At 42.1% G+C, this 12143-nt stretch overlaps 1 protein-coding gene across 1 annotated transcript in view; it reads right to left on the reverse strand.

Annotated features, from left to right (window-relative positions):
• The window catches only part of LOC126324287 (glutamate receptor ionotropic, kainate 2-like), a 241491-nt gene that overhangs the window by 86671 nt on the left and 142677 nt on the right, over positions 1–12143 (reverse strand). Inside the window, exon 11 of the mRNA XM_049994947.1 lies at positions 4581–4665. Coding sequence (XP_049850904.1) covers positions 4581–4665 — 85 coding nt within the window. The remainder of the gene's footprint in view (positions 1–4580; positions 4666–12143) is intronic.

Below are 12143 nucleotides of genomic sequence, written 5' to 3' on the forward strand. Positions count from 1 at the left end.
ACTATACAGGGTGGTCCATTGATAGTGACTGGGCCAAATATCTCACGAAATAAACATCAAACAAAAAAAAACTACAAAGAACGAAACTCGTCTTGCTTGAAGGGGGAACCCAGATGGCGTTATGGTTGGCCCGCTTGGTGTCGCTGCTATAGGTCAAACGGATATCAACTAGGTTTTTTAAAAACAGGATCCCCCCTTTTTATTACATATTCGTGTAGCACGTAAAGAAATATGAATGTTTTAGTTGGATGAATATGTAATAAAAATGGGGGTTCCTATTTAAAAAAAACGCAATTGATATCCATTTGACCTATGGCAGCGCCATCTAGCGGGCCAACCATAGCGCCATCTGGTTTCCCTATTCAAGCTAGATAAGTTTCGTTCTTTGTAATTTTTTCGTTTGACGCTTGTTTCCTGAGATATTTGGGCCAGTCACGCTCAATGGAACACCCTGTATATAATGGAGGCTCCTCCCACTTCTAACGCAATGATGTCATTACTAATCAATGGGTTATAGGTCGCATAACAATGTAAAATTTCTTATTTAAAAGAACATTGTCAAGAAAGGAAAACAAACACACACCAAACTTAGCTTGTTCAACAGCTATCGTCTATTAAGAAGCCCTAAAAATATTTAAACATGTAGGATAAATGAACTTCGTTTTGACAGTACATGGGTTGCCCTCTCAAGGCCTCTTAGTGAACCATTTGGAACCACTGGTTGCCATGGTGAAGTTGGACGCCATTCCAAAGGTGTGGCAGTAGGCTTCTTTCCACTGACGTTGTTAAGTCGATAGGCAAACTAGTGGTTGCATGGTGATGATAAACTACAGTCCAAAGATGTAGCAGCAGCTTCTTTCTAACGAAGTTGTTTCGAACGTGGAATGGCAAAAACTGTCACGTCGGACAATGTACTATTAAGCAGAAACATGTCTTTACTGAAACGATTTTCAATGAGTAGGCTGCAATAATCGTTAACTGACATGTGTAGTACATGCTGCACAGATACGATTTACTGGTGTAATAAAAGACTTCTATTTACATAGATTACATAATAATAGTTACAGATCAATACCAAGGGGAAAAAAGAAACGAGAGGGCACAGTAGTTGTGCATATTTATGAAATATTGGTATGAAGTTCATATGTAGATACAATTTTTTTTATAAGTGACAATTTTTAAAAGGCATTGCTATGTCTTAAATAATGAAAATAAAACGAATTTAAAATTATAATACTATGAGCCGTAGTGTCAAAAATAAAGGGATGTGAATTAGCAATATGCAGTCTTAAAGCATATAAGCAAACATTCTAAAAACAGATAGTCAGTCATAAAATAATGTTTGGCGAAATAAAATTACAAAGTAAAAATAAAATGTTTCCTAAAGGTGTTAATAATTTTAAAAACGAAGGGTTGACGAGTGAGCATTCTAAAGCAGATTGTCAAATAACTCAAAGAAATGTTTTCTTTGAATTCAAGTTGCTCATTTAAAACAGATAGATAATGGTTTACTTTTGCAAAGTGAATAGATTTCAATTTCTTCTAAAGTATTTAGCATTAGTCCTTTTGGCACAGTATGTAATATTTTCAAATTGTTAGAAATGCAACCCTCAGAATGATTGTGTCTATTAAGATGTTGACCAAATATTGATTTGGTACTTGCAGTACCAGTAGTATGTTCCTTAAAATGTGTCAGACAGTTACGGCCAGTTTGGCCATTCGGCCAATATACTGTTTCTAACAGTATTTTGTAAACGCCTGACTTTTGGTATATATTTGATTCCCCAATTGTGTGTTGCAGTTTCATCTGTAGTGGGTTATTGGTTTTGAATGCTGTTGTCACACTTGTATTCTTAGATAATACGTTTATTTTATGTGAAATAGGTCACATGTAGGTTATTTTAGTACATCTCTTCTCGGAATTTATAAGAGCATCATATGTTTGTTGTGATTTTTGATATAACAGATCAATCTGATGGGAATTGTTAGTAACTGCTATATGTTTTAAAGTATCAATTTCCTTCTGAATTGCATGAGGTTGAAGAGGTAATTTCAATATCCTATGTATCATTGTTTTAGAAAATGCCATTTTATATTTTAATGGATGGAACGATGTAGCATTTATTATTACATCGGTTGATGTGGGTTTTCTATAAATAGAAATATTATGTTTTACATTCCTGTTTGCAGTTGTGAGGTCTGAAGATCACCACAGTAGTGGTCGAAACCAGTCACCGTAATAAATAAATTGTGATCAAGACTGTTTTCGATAGTAAATATTTGTATCACATTGTTCGCTGTTCACTTCCAGTGTATTTAAATGCAATTATTTACACCTGTATTTGCCTGTACGCATCTCCGCAGTTGTCGTTCACCACTGTCATCTATGGTCTGTGGTGCAGCGCAGTTCCCTAGGCGCTGGATTTGGATAGTGCATTTTGCCTTGCATGGTATACATTAGACACGTGACACGCGAACAGTTTGCAAACTTATCCATTTCGGAAATGTATCCACCCTTGGCCCAAAAACAAGTAATCATGCCCTTTTGGACGCCATACAAACCGCTCCATTTCTGTATTACTACAACGATTGTACTGTTTTCCGCATCCCCGACACACGTTATATATCGTCCAGTGTGTGTGCTAGCACCTGACTTCTATGAGTGGGTACTACGCATTTACGTCGAACTAGGTGTTAGTCACATTAATATGAGTGGACCGTGTATTTGTTGAGCGATGCCTTCTATGTGCTGAGGAACTTCTTTGACAGTGGAATGGGTTCTGCATAAAGAATTTATTTGAAATGGTGTCAGAAAAAAGGTCGCAGCTGGTTTACATGTGACTACTTCACCAAAAAAGGTCCGGGATGCGGACTGTATTGTTGTGCTTTATCCCAAACTGTACTGTTTTGATAATGCTTTGGAACTGAGAGTAGCTGGAAAACAAAATACAATGCATCCAATTTTTATGCACGCTTTCCTGTATGTTTTAGTGTCTTTTACCCTTTAGTGACGTTGGTCCCATGTACTGAGTGTGGTTTGCAGCTTGCTGCCTATGTGTTTACCTCCGGACGTGCTTTTTCCGGAGGATAAGAGGTCTCACACACGATTTGCTATCGCTGTGACACTACCAGAGTTCACCGTTTCCATTAGCTAACTTAATCTGCTAAAGTACGGTCGCTGGTGCACTGCATTTTAAGAAGAGGACGCGGTTACAAGGAAGGTGACCACAAAATTTTTGTTGACTTTTATATCGATGTGTTTTACATTCATATAAAGACACTTGTCATTTTTCTTTGATTCTTTCTTTCTTTCACACACACTGAACTTTTTTCAATAGTCTCTGTGCAATGCAGAGTCTTCTGTGAAGATTGTGACGTGGGAAGCATATTTCTTCGAAACGCATAAAAATGAATACTTCGCATTGTGTGTGGCTGAGACTGCATTTGATCTTACAAATTTAGCACAACGGCGGCTTCACATCCGTTATGGGTACGGTCTGCTCTTAAATTCCTTGGAAATGTCCTGGTTGGATGAGCTTTGAAAACTGTAGCTACTGATATTAAGAAAATACCGTTTCCGTGCTACAGCCCTAGAAGCAGGCGTGAAGAATTTAGAAATGCACTGTATGTGCTCGTTAGATGTCTGAATACCTTTGTCTGTGAGGGGCCTACAGATACCGACGGCACAGATAAAATACAAAACTACAGACTGAACTTCAACTAGAGCATTGATTTAAAATTGTAGCTTCCTAGTAGGTTCTGTAAATGCCCCTTAACAAACGGCCCAGTGATGTCTTCACTAGCGTAAGATCATTATATAGTATAATACTGTCACTCTTATGAAACAGAAGACTATTTTCTAGCTAAATGTTTGAGATTTCATAAGAATAACTAAATAAATAAAAAAAAAGAGTGGTTTCAGTTGCCTGAGACTACAGTCGTGTATATGAGTTACGTTTGTGTGTATGTATGTGTGTGTGTGTGTGTGTGTGTGTGTGTGTGTGTGTGTCTGTGTGTGTGTGTGTGTGTGTGTGTGTGTATGCATATGCGTATGTGTGCATGTGTGCATGTGCGTATGTGTGTCTATTGTTGACAAAGGCCTTAATGGCCAAAAGCTTTAACTGTGAGAGCCTTTTTGTTATGTCTAACTGCGACTCTGCAATTCTGCTGTGTGGTGAGTAGCAACTTCCCTTCTCTTAATGTTGTTACCTTTCATCCTGGATTTTCTATTATTTCATTAAATAAATAAGCAAACAGCTAGGGTTGTGTTAACAAAATGGTTCAAATGGCTCTGAGCTTTATGAGACTTAACTTCTGAGGTCGTCAGTCGCCTAGAACTGAGAACTAATTAAACCTAACCAACCTAAGGACATCACACACATCCATGCCCGAGGCAGGATTCGAACCTGCGACCGTAGCGGTCACTCGGTTCCAGACTGTAGCGCTTAGAACCGCACGGCCACTCCGGTCAGCTTGTGTTAACACATTCTTGCGAGTATTGCAGGTAAATTTCATTGTGGAATTATTTCGTTGTGTAGTAGATTCCTATGTTAAGGTCACATAACCAAATGTCTACTCACCAAGGGTCATGAAAGGCATCGTGAAGTCCACAGCAGACTGTCTCTCCTGGGTGATAGTCAGGTCGCAGATAGCCAGGTCTGCTCTCTGAAAAGAAATTGACGTCGACACCTTGAATAAAGAGAGGTAATTATGAGGAAATTAGCAGCTTCCACAACAGCAAAAGAAAAAAAAAATGGTACCAGCTTGATGTACGGATTGACAATACCCTGTATCGCTCTCATGGTGGATATCTATCAGTGTGAGATATCCGTACACAAATCAACATACCTAACAAACATTAGGCGCTCTCAGGAGCCATCAATTTAACCCTGTACTGACACTGCCTCTCGGCTTGACAAAGGCCTCAAAACAGTGAAGAAGAGCACAAGTTTCTTCATGTGTCCAATATCCAACTGAAGCCACTAATAGGGGATGACATCCCTTAGAATTACGACATTGCAGCTACTGAGGGTGCTACAATCGCTTGTTACTTCTTAGTCATAGGAACTTCCAATGAGATTAAAATTGGGTGATTTATAGGACGAGTCAATGTGTGAAATGGTGCCTGAGTGCATGAACTACAGAACTTACGTATGCAGCCCTATGAATTCGGCTGTTATTTTGGAAGACTGGAGTGCCCACAGCATATCCAGTTCACTTTCGGCTTAATTTCAGTTCAATTTCCTTTTCTGTCTTTCTTCCTCCACTCCATTTCCCCTTTCCCCTTCCCTCCTTTGTCCTTTCCCTTTCCTCCTTTTCCCCCCTACCCCTTTCCCTTCCTCTCTCCCCCATAGTCCCTTCACTTTTTTCCCCTCTCTCTTACCCCTTCCCACGTCCTCCCTTTCACCCTTCTCATTTCCTCCCCTTTCTCTTTCACCTTCCTCCATTTCCCCCTACCCCATCCCCTTTCTTCCTTTCCCTGTATTCCTTCCCCTTCTTCCCTTTCCCTCTTGCCCCTTTCCCCTTCCTCTCTCCTCCACTGCTCCTTTCCCTTCTTGCCTTCCCCCTTTCCCCCTTTCTGTTTCCTCCATTTCCCCCCTTAGTGCTTCCTTTCTCCCTTTTCCCTTCCTTCCTCCCCTTCTTTCTTTTTCCCCTTCCTTCTTCACCCTCCCCCCTTTCTTCTTCTTTCACCTTCTCATTTGCCTTCCCTTCCTTGGGCAACAGTGAATATGCAACAGAGTGTGTGAATCTTCTTCAGCCCTAGAACATATGTGCACAGCCATCTGATCATGGCTGGAAGATGGGACTGTCTGCAGTGTACTCAACATGAAAATGTAGACGAACGTCAAGCGGATATAAACTTCCTCATTCGTGTTCATGGTAAGCCAAATGAATGACCCAAATCATGGTGCCAGAACCACCAGAACCACCTGCAGCCTGAACTACACATTCCAACGCCATCGTTGGGCCACTGGTGCATTCGATGCCTTGCAGCATTTGAGGAGATGCAAAGTTTTGAGTCAATGGACACACTACATTCCACCAGTAAGCTGTGTCGAGAACAGCAGCAATTGCTATCTGTCTTGAAACCTATTGTTGTTGATAAGGCATGACGACCATGTCTGGTCCCTGTAGGATAGGAGCTCTTTAGAACCACCATGTCACAAGGCAGCGAATGGTACAACATTCTTCGTAGACACATTGGACAGTCCGCACTGATACACCATATACACCAACATTCACAGTGTGGTCGTAGACACGTCCAAACACGATAGCCCCTTCCCACCATAATGTCACATTCTCATGTCGACCCATGTTCCGCTAATTCAGCACAGCTGACTGCCACATCAACTACTTAACAGCCTGGTAGAAATTAAACATCATTTGCAGCGGTACAATGCGGCTAGTGCGCTCTTTTAAGGGCTTGACTGTAATTTTGTCTGGCAAGCTTTTGACATGTCGAGGAGACGTCACAACCACATATATATACTTGCTTTGAAATGAGGGAGGCGTTGGAGTGCAGCACCATTTAGATAATTGCATAAATGAAGAAATACATAACACCACTATGGGCTGCGGTTGAACTGCCCCTTGAGGAAACAGTGGGAAACCAACCTAAGCTTTTCACAACTCATTCATGTACACTGAGGTGACAAAAGTCAAGGGCTAGTGATATGCACACACACAGATAGCGGTAGTCTCACGTGCACAAGATTAAAAGCGCAGTGCACTGCCGCAGCTGTCGTTTGTAGTTAGATAAATCATGATAAAAGGTTTCCGAAGTAATTATGGCCGGACGACGGAAATGAACAGACTCTGAAGACGGAATGGCAGTTGGAGCTAGACGCATGGGACATTCCATTTCGAAAATGGTTCGGGAATTCAAGCCACAGTATCAAGAGTGTGCCAAGAATCCCAAATTGCCTCTTGTCGCGGACAATGCAATGGCCGAAGACCTTCACGTAACGACCGAGCGCAACGGCGTTTGTGTAGAGTTGCAAGTGCAAACAGACAAGCAACAGTGGGCGAAGTAACGGGAGAAATCAATGTGGGACGTTTCAGGAACGTATCCGTTAGGAGAGTCAACGAAATTTGGCGTTAATGGGCTATGGCAGCAGACGACCGAAGCGAGTCCCTTTGCTAACTGCATGGCATCGGCTGCAGCGCTTCTCCTGTGCTTTGGACCATATCGGTTGCACTTTAGATGACCGAAAAACTGTTGCCCGGCCAAATGAGCCCGATTTCAGTTGATAAAAGTTAATGGTAGCGTTAGAGCGTGGCTCAGACCCCACAAAGCGATGGTCCCAAGTTGTCAACAAGGCACTGTGCAAGCTGTTGGTGGCTCCATAACGGTGTGAGCTGTGTTTACATGGAACTTCATGTTCCGAAACAACGATGTCTTGTCGCTGGGCCACAACTGTTAGGAACTATGGACAATCGGAGTGAATGATTTGGTCACCCAGATCACCCGACGTGAATTTCATCAAATATTTATGGAACATTTAGTGCACAGCATCCTATACCGGCAACACTTTCGCAATTACGGACGACTATAGAGCCAGCATGGTTCAATATTTCAGTAGGGGAGTTCCAACGACTTGTTGATTCCTGCCACGTCGAGTTGCTGCACTGGGGCGGGCAAGGTTGTCCGACACGATATTAGGAGGTATCCCATTCCTTTTGTCACCTCATTATATGTCGAATAAAGCACAACGAATTCTTTTGATGAAGTTCAACATTATTCAGTAATGTGTAGGCGATATGAACAGGTGATATATACAGGTATTTCATTATAACGTGGATGTAATGGATAACGTGGACAGAACTCTTCACTCCTAGTTTAAGTATATCCAGCCCCGGGTAAAAACAAAGAAGTTTACTAATTGAAAGCATTTACTTTCTAAGTAGCAATAAGTACAACTCAATTTAAATTAAATCCACCGGGATATCGAAAGCTGTGCACCAGTTATAGTCCCCCATGTAAATTTGTGGCTCCCCATTTAAAGGGGACTATGCGATACGTGACGTCCCTCGGAAGAAAATCTAGTTCTCTACCCCTGACACGTTTAATGATTAAAATTAATCTCCAGCTTCGCTAGTAATTGAGGATTAATTCCTGCTCCATCACTACATTCAGCTCTGGTATTAACCTCATTGCCACGAACTTCGTCCTGTCTTTATACACTGTAACGCCAAACAAAATGGTATAGGCAAACGTATTAAAATACAGAGACATGTAAACAGGCAGAATACGGCGCTGTGGTCGTCAACGCCTCTATCAGACAACAAGCTCTGACGCAATTGTTACACCTGTTAGTACTGCTACAGTGGCAGGTCATCAAGAGGTAAGTGAGTTTGAACGTGGTGTTACAGCCGGCGCACGAGTTATGGACGCAGCATCTCCCAGGTAGCGATGAAGTGGCGATTTTCCCATACGACCGTTTTACGAGTGTACCGTGAATATCAGGAATCTGGTGAAACATCAGATCTCCGACATTGCTGAGGCCGGAAAAAGATACTGCAAGAACGGCACCAACGACGACTGAAGAGAATCATTCAACGTCACAGGAGTGCAACCCTTCCGCGAATTGCTGCAGATTTCAATGCTGGGCCATCAACAAGTGTCAGCGTGGGAACCATTGAACGAAACATAATCGATATGAGCTTCCAGACCGAAGGGGCCACTCGTGTACCCTTGACGATTGCACAATACAGGGCTTTACGCCCCGCTTGGGCCCGTCAATACCGACATTGCACTGTTGATAACTGGAAACATGTCCTGGTCGGACGAATCTCATTTAAAATTGTATCGAGCGGATGGATGTGTACAGGTATGGAGACAACCTCATGAATCCATGGGCCCTGCATGTCAGCAGGCGACCGTTCAAGCTGGTGGAAGCTCTGTAATGAAGTGGGGCGTGTGCAGTTGGAGTGACATGGGACCCCTGTTACGTCTAGATACGACTCTGACGGGTGACACGTACGTAAAAATTCTGTCTGATCACCTGCATCCATTCATGTCCATTATGCATTCCGACGGACTTGGGCGATTCCAGCAGAACCAAGCGACACTCCACACGTCCAGAATTGCTGGCTCCAGGAACACTCTTCTGAGTTTAAACACTTCTGCTGGCCCTCAAATTCCCCAGATACGAACATTATTGAGCATATCAGGGATGCCTTGCAACGTGCTGTTCAGAAGAGGTCTCCACTGCCTTGTACTCTTACGGATTTATGGACAGCGCTGCAGGATTCATGGTGTCAGTTCCCTCCAGCACTACTTCAGACATTAGTCGAGTCCACGCCACGTCGTGTTGCGGCACTTGTGCGTGCTCGCGGGGCTAGGCAGGTGTGCCCGTTTCTTTGGTACTTCAGTGTACTTTACACGTATATTTACAGTAAATACAGTTAACATGCCCTCAATACAGTGACTTATACTAAAACAGTTACACTTGAGATAATTTGCACTCAGGCTGTTGACATAACGTCACCTAGGAAGTCCTGCATAAGCTCATGAGCCAACGAATAAATAAATAAATATTTAAGAACTTTAAAAAGTAACTGCTTACAGCCATCAGATATTTGAAGCAAAGCATCTTGAGCCTTCAGCTGCTCATGTGCATCCTTATTTATCAACCGGTTTCACTTATGACAAACATCATCACTGGAGAATAAGTAGTACAGTGAGAAATCGAAATGTCACTATCAGTTTGGGCGTGATTACATGTTCATATAAATAAATGTCATATTGAAGTGCATACAAACAATGAAACGGACTACAATGAGATTCACTCCTACAGGTACCGTCATGAATAGAAGATAGCAAATATTATGCATATAACAGCAAAAATAACAGATATATATATTATCAATTTGTCTGTTTAATAATTTGCATCTGACACTTGGACTTCAGAGCTTAACGCAGCCTTCACAACACTTCTCCTCATACCTCAACGTCCTCTCCGGGACTGTCTCAGTGCCGAAAGCCGCCATCACGTGCAGAAAGGCTTAGATATAAACTGTTTCTAAAAAAGTGATATCAGTTATTACTGGCCCCGTCGTCGATTGAGCTGATGATCCTCTCTGAAATTTGCTGCTCTCAAGGAAACCATCGCGATGACTCCTGTCATAACCAGGTTTTCTTTATCATTTCTTGTGAATTGAAAGTTGAGACCAGTATCCAGACAGTCGGACTGTACAAGGCAGTCGAAATCTCCCGCTGGACCATATAAATACCCACACTGAAAACTGATGCAACACAAATATTTACAAAGCTTGCTAGGTCTTCAAAACTGTTGCTGTTTTAAGAGCTAAATGAAGAACGTAAGTAATTCTATTGCAATTTGTTGGGACAACCTAAGGAATTACCGAACGCTGGATGTTTCTAAAATATCTTAGGATGGCAGCACGGGGGTTCACATATTTGGTACTACACTTATCTGGGTCAATCACGAATTTCAAAATCGGAACCATACTTCTACTTCTAGCAGCTACTTCGTTGTCTTGAAGTAAAGGTTGTCAAGTTTCCTATTTTCGTCAGGTAAGAATCTTATCCTCCCCTCCATGAACCATGGACCTTGCCGTTGGTGGGGAGGCTTGCGTGCTTCAGCGATACAGATAGCCGTACCGTAGGTGCAACCAAAACGGAGGGGTATCTGTTGAGAGGCCAGACAAACGTGTGGTTCCTGAAGAGGGGCAGCAGCCTTTTCAATAGTTGCAGGGGCAACAGTCTGGATGATGGACTGACCTGGCCTTGTAGCACTAACCAAAACGGCCTTGCTGTGCTGGTACTGCGAACGGCTGAAAGCAAGGGGAAACTACGGCCGTAATTTTTCCCGAGGGCATGCAGCTTTACTGTATGATTAAATGATGATGGCGTCCTCTTGGGTAAAATATTCCGGAGGTAAAATAGTCCCCCATTCGGATCTCCGGGCGGGGACTACTCAAGAGGATGTCATTATCAGGAGAAAGAAAACTGGCGTTCTACAGATCGGAGCGTGGAATGTCAGATCACTTAATCGGGCAGGTAGGTTAGAAAATATAAAAAGGGAAATGGATGGGTTAAAGTTAGATATAGTGGGAATTAGTGAAGTTCGGTGGCAGGAGGAACAAGACTTCTGGTCAGGTGACTACAGGGTTATAAACACACAATCAAATAGGGGTAATGCAGGAGTAGGTTTATTAATGAAGAGGAAAATAGGAATGCGGGTAACCTACTACAAACAGCACAGTGAACGCATTATTGTGGCCAAGATAGATAAGAAGCCCACACCTACTACAATAGTACAAGTTTATATGCCAACTAGCTCTGCAGATGACGAAGAAATTGAAGAAATGTTTGATGAATTAAAGAAATTATTCAGATAGTGAAGGGTGATGAAAATTTAATAGTCATGGGTGACTGGAATTCAGTAGTAGGAAATGGGAGAGAAGGAAATGTAGTACGTGAATATGGATTGGGGGAGAGAAATGAAAGAGGAAGCCGCCTGGTAGAATTTTGCACAGAGCACAACTTAATCATAGCTAACACTTGGTTCAAGAACCATAAAAGAAGGTTGTATACATGGAAGAACCCTGGAGATACTAAAATGTATCAAGTAGATTAGATAATGGTAAGAGAGAGAGTTAGGAACCAGGTTTTAAATTGTAAGACATTTCCAGGGGCAGATGCTGAATCTGACCACAATCTATTGGTTATGACCTGTAGATTAAAACTGAAGAAACTGCAAAAAGGTGGGAATTTAGGGAGATGGAACCTGGATAAACTGAAAGAACAATAGGTTGTACAGAGTTTCACGGAGAGCATAAAGGAACAATTGACAGTAATGGGGGAAAGTAATACAGTAGAAGAAGAATGGGTAGCTTTGAGGGATGAAGTAGTGAAGGCAGCAGAGGATCAAGTAGGTAAAAACACGAGGGCTAGTAGAAATCCTTGGGTAACAGAAGAAATATTGAATTTCATTGATGAAAGGAGAAAATATAAAAATGCAGTAAATGAAGCAGGCAAAAAGGAATACAAACGTCTCAAAAATGAGATCGACAGGAAGTGCAAAATGGCTAAGCAGGGATGGCTAGAGGAAAAATGTAAGGATGTAGAGGCTTATCGCTCTAGGGGTAAGATAGATACTGCCTACAGGAAAATT

Source organism: Schistocerca gregaria, chromosome 2 (genome assembly GCF_023897955.1).
Source record: "Schistocerca gregaria isolate iqSchGreg1 chromosome 2, iqSchGreg1.2, whole genome shotgun sequence".
NCBI classification, from domain to species: domain Eukaryota; kingdom Metazoa; phylum Arthropoda; class Insecta; order Orthoptera; family Acrididae; genus Schistocerca; species Schistocerca gregaria.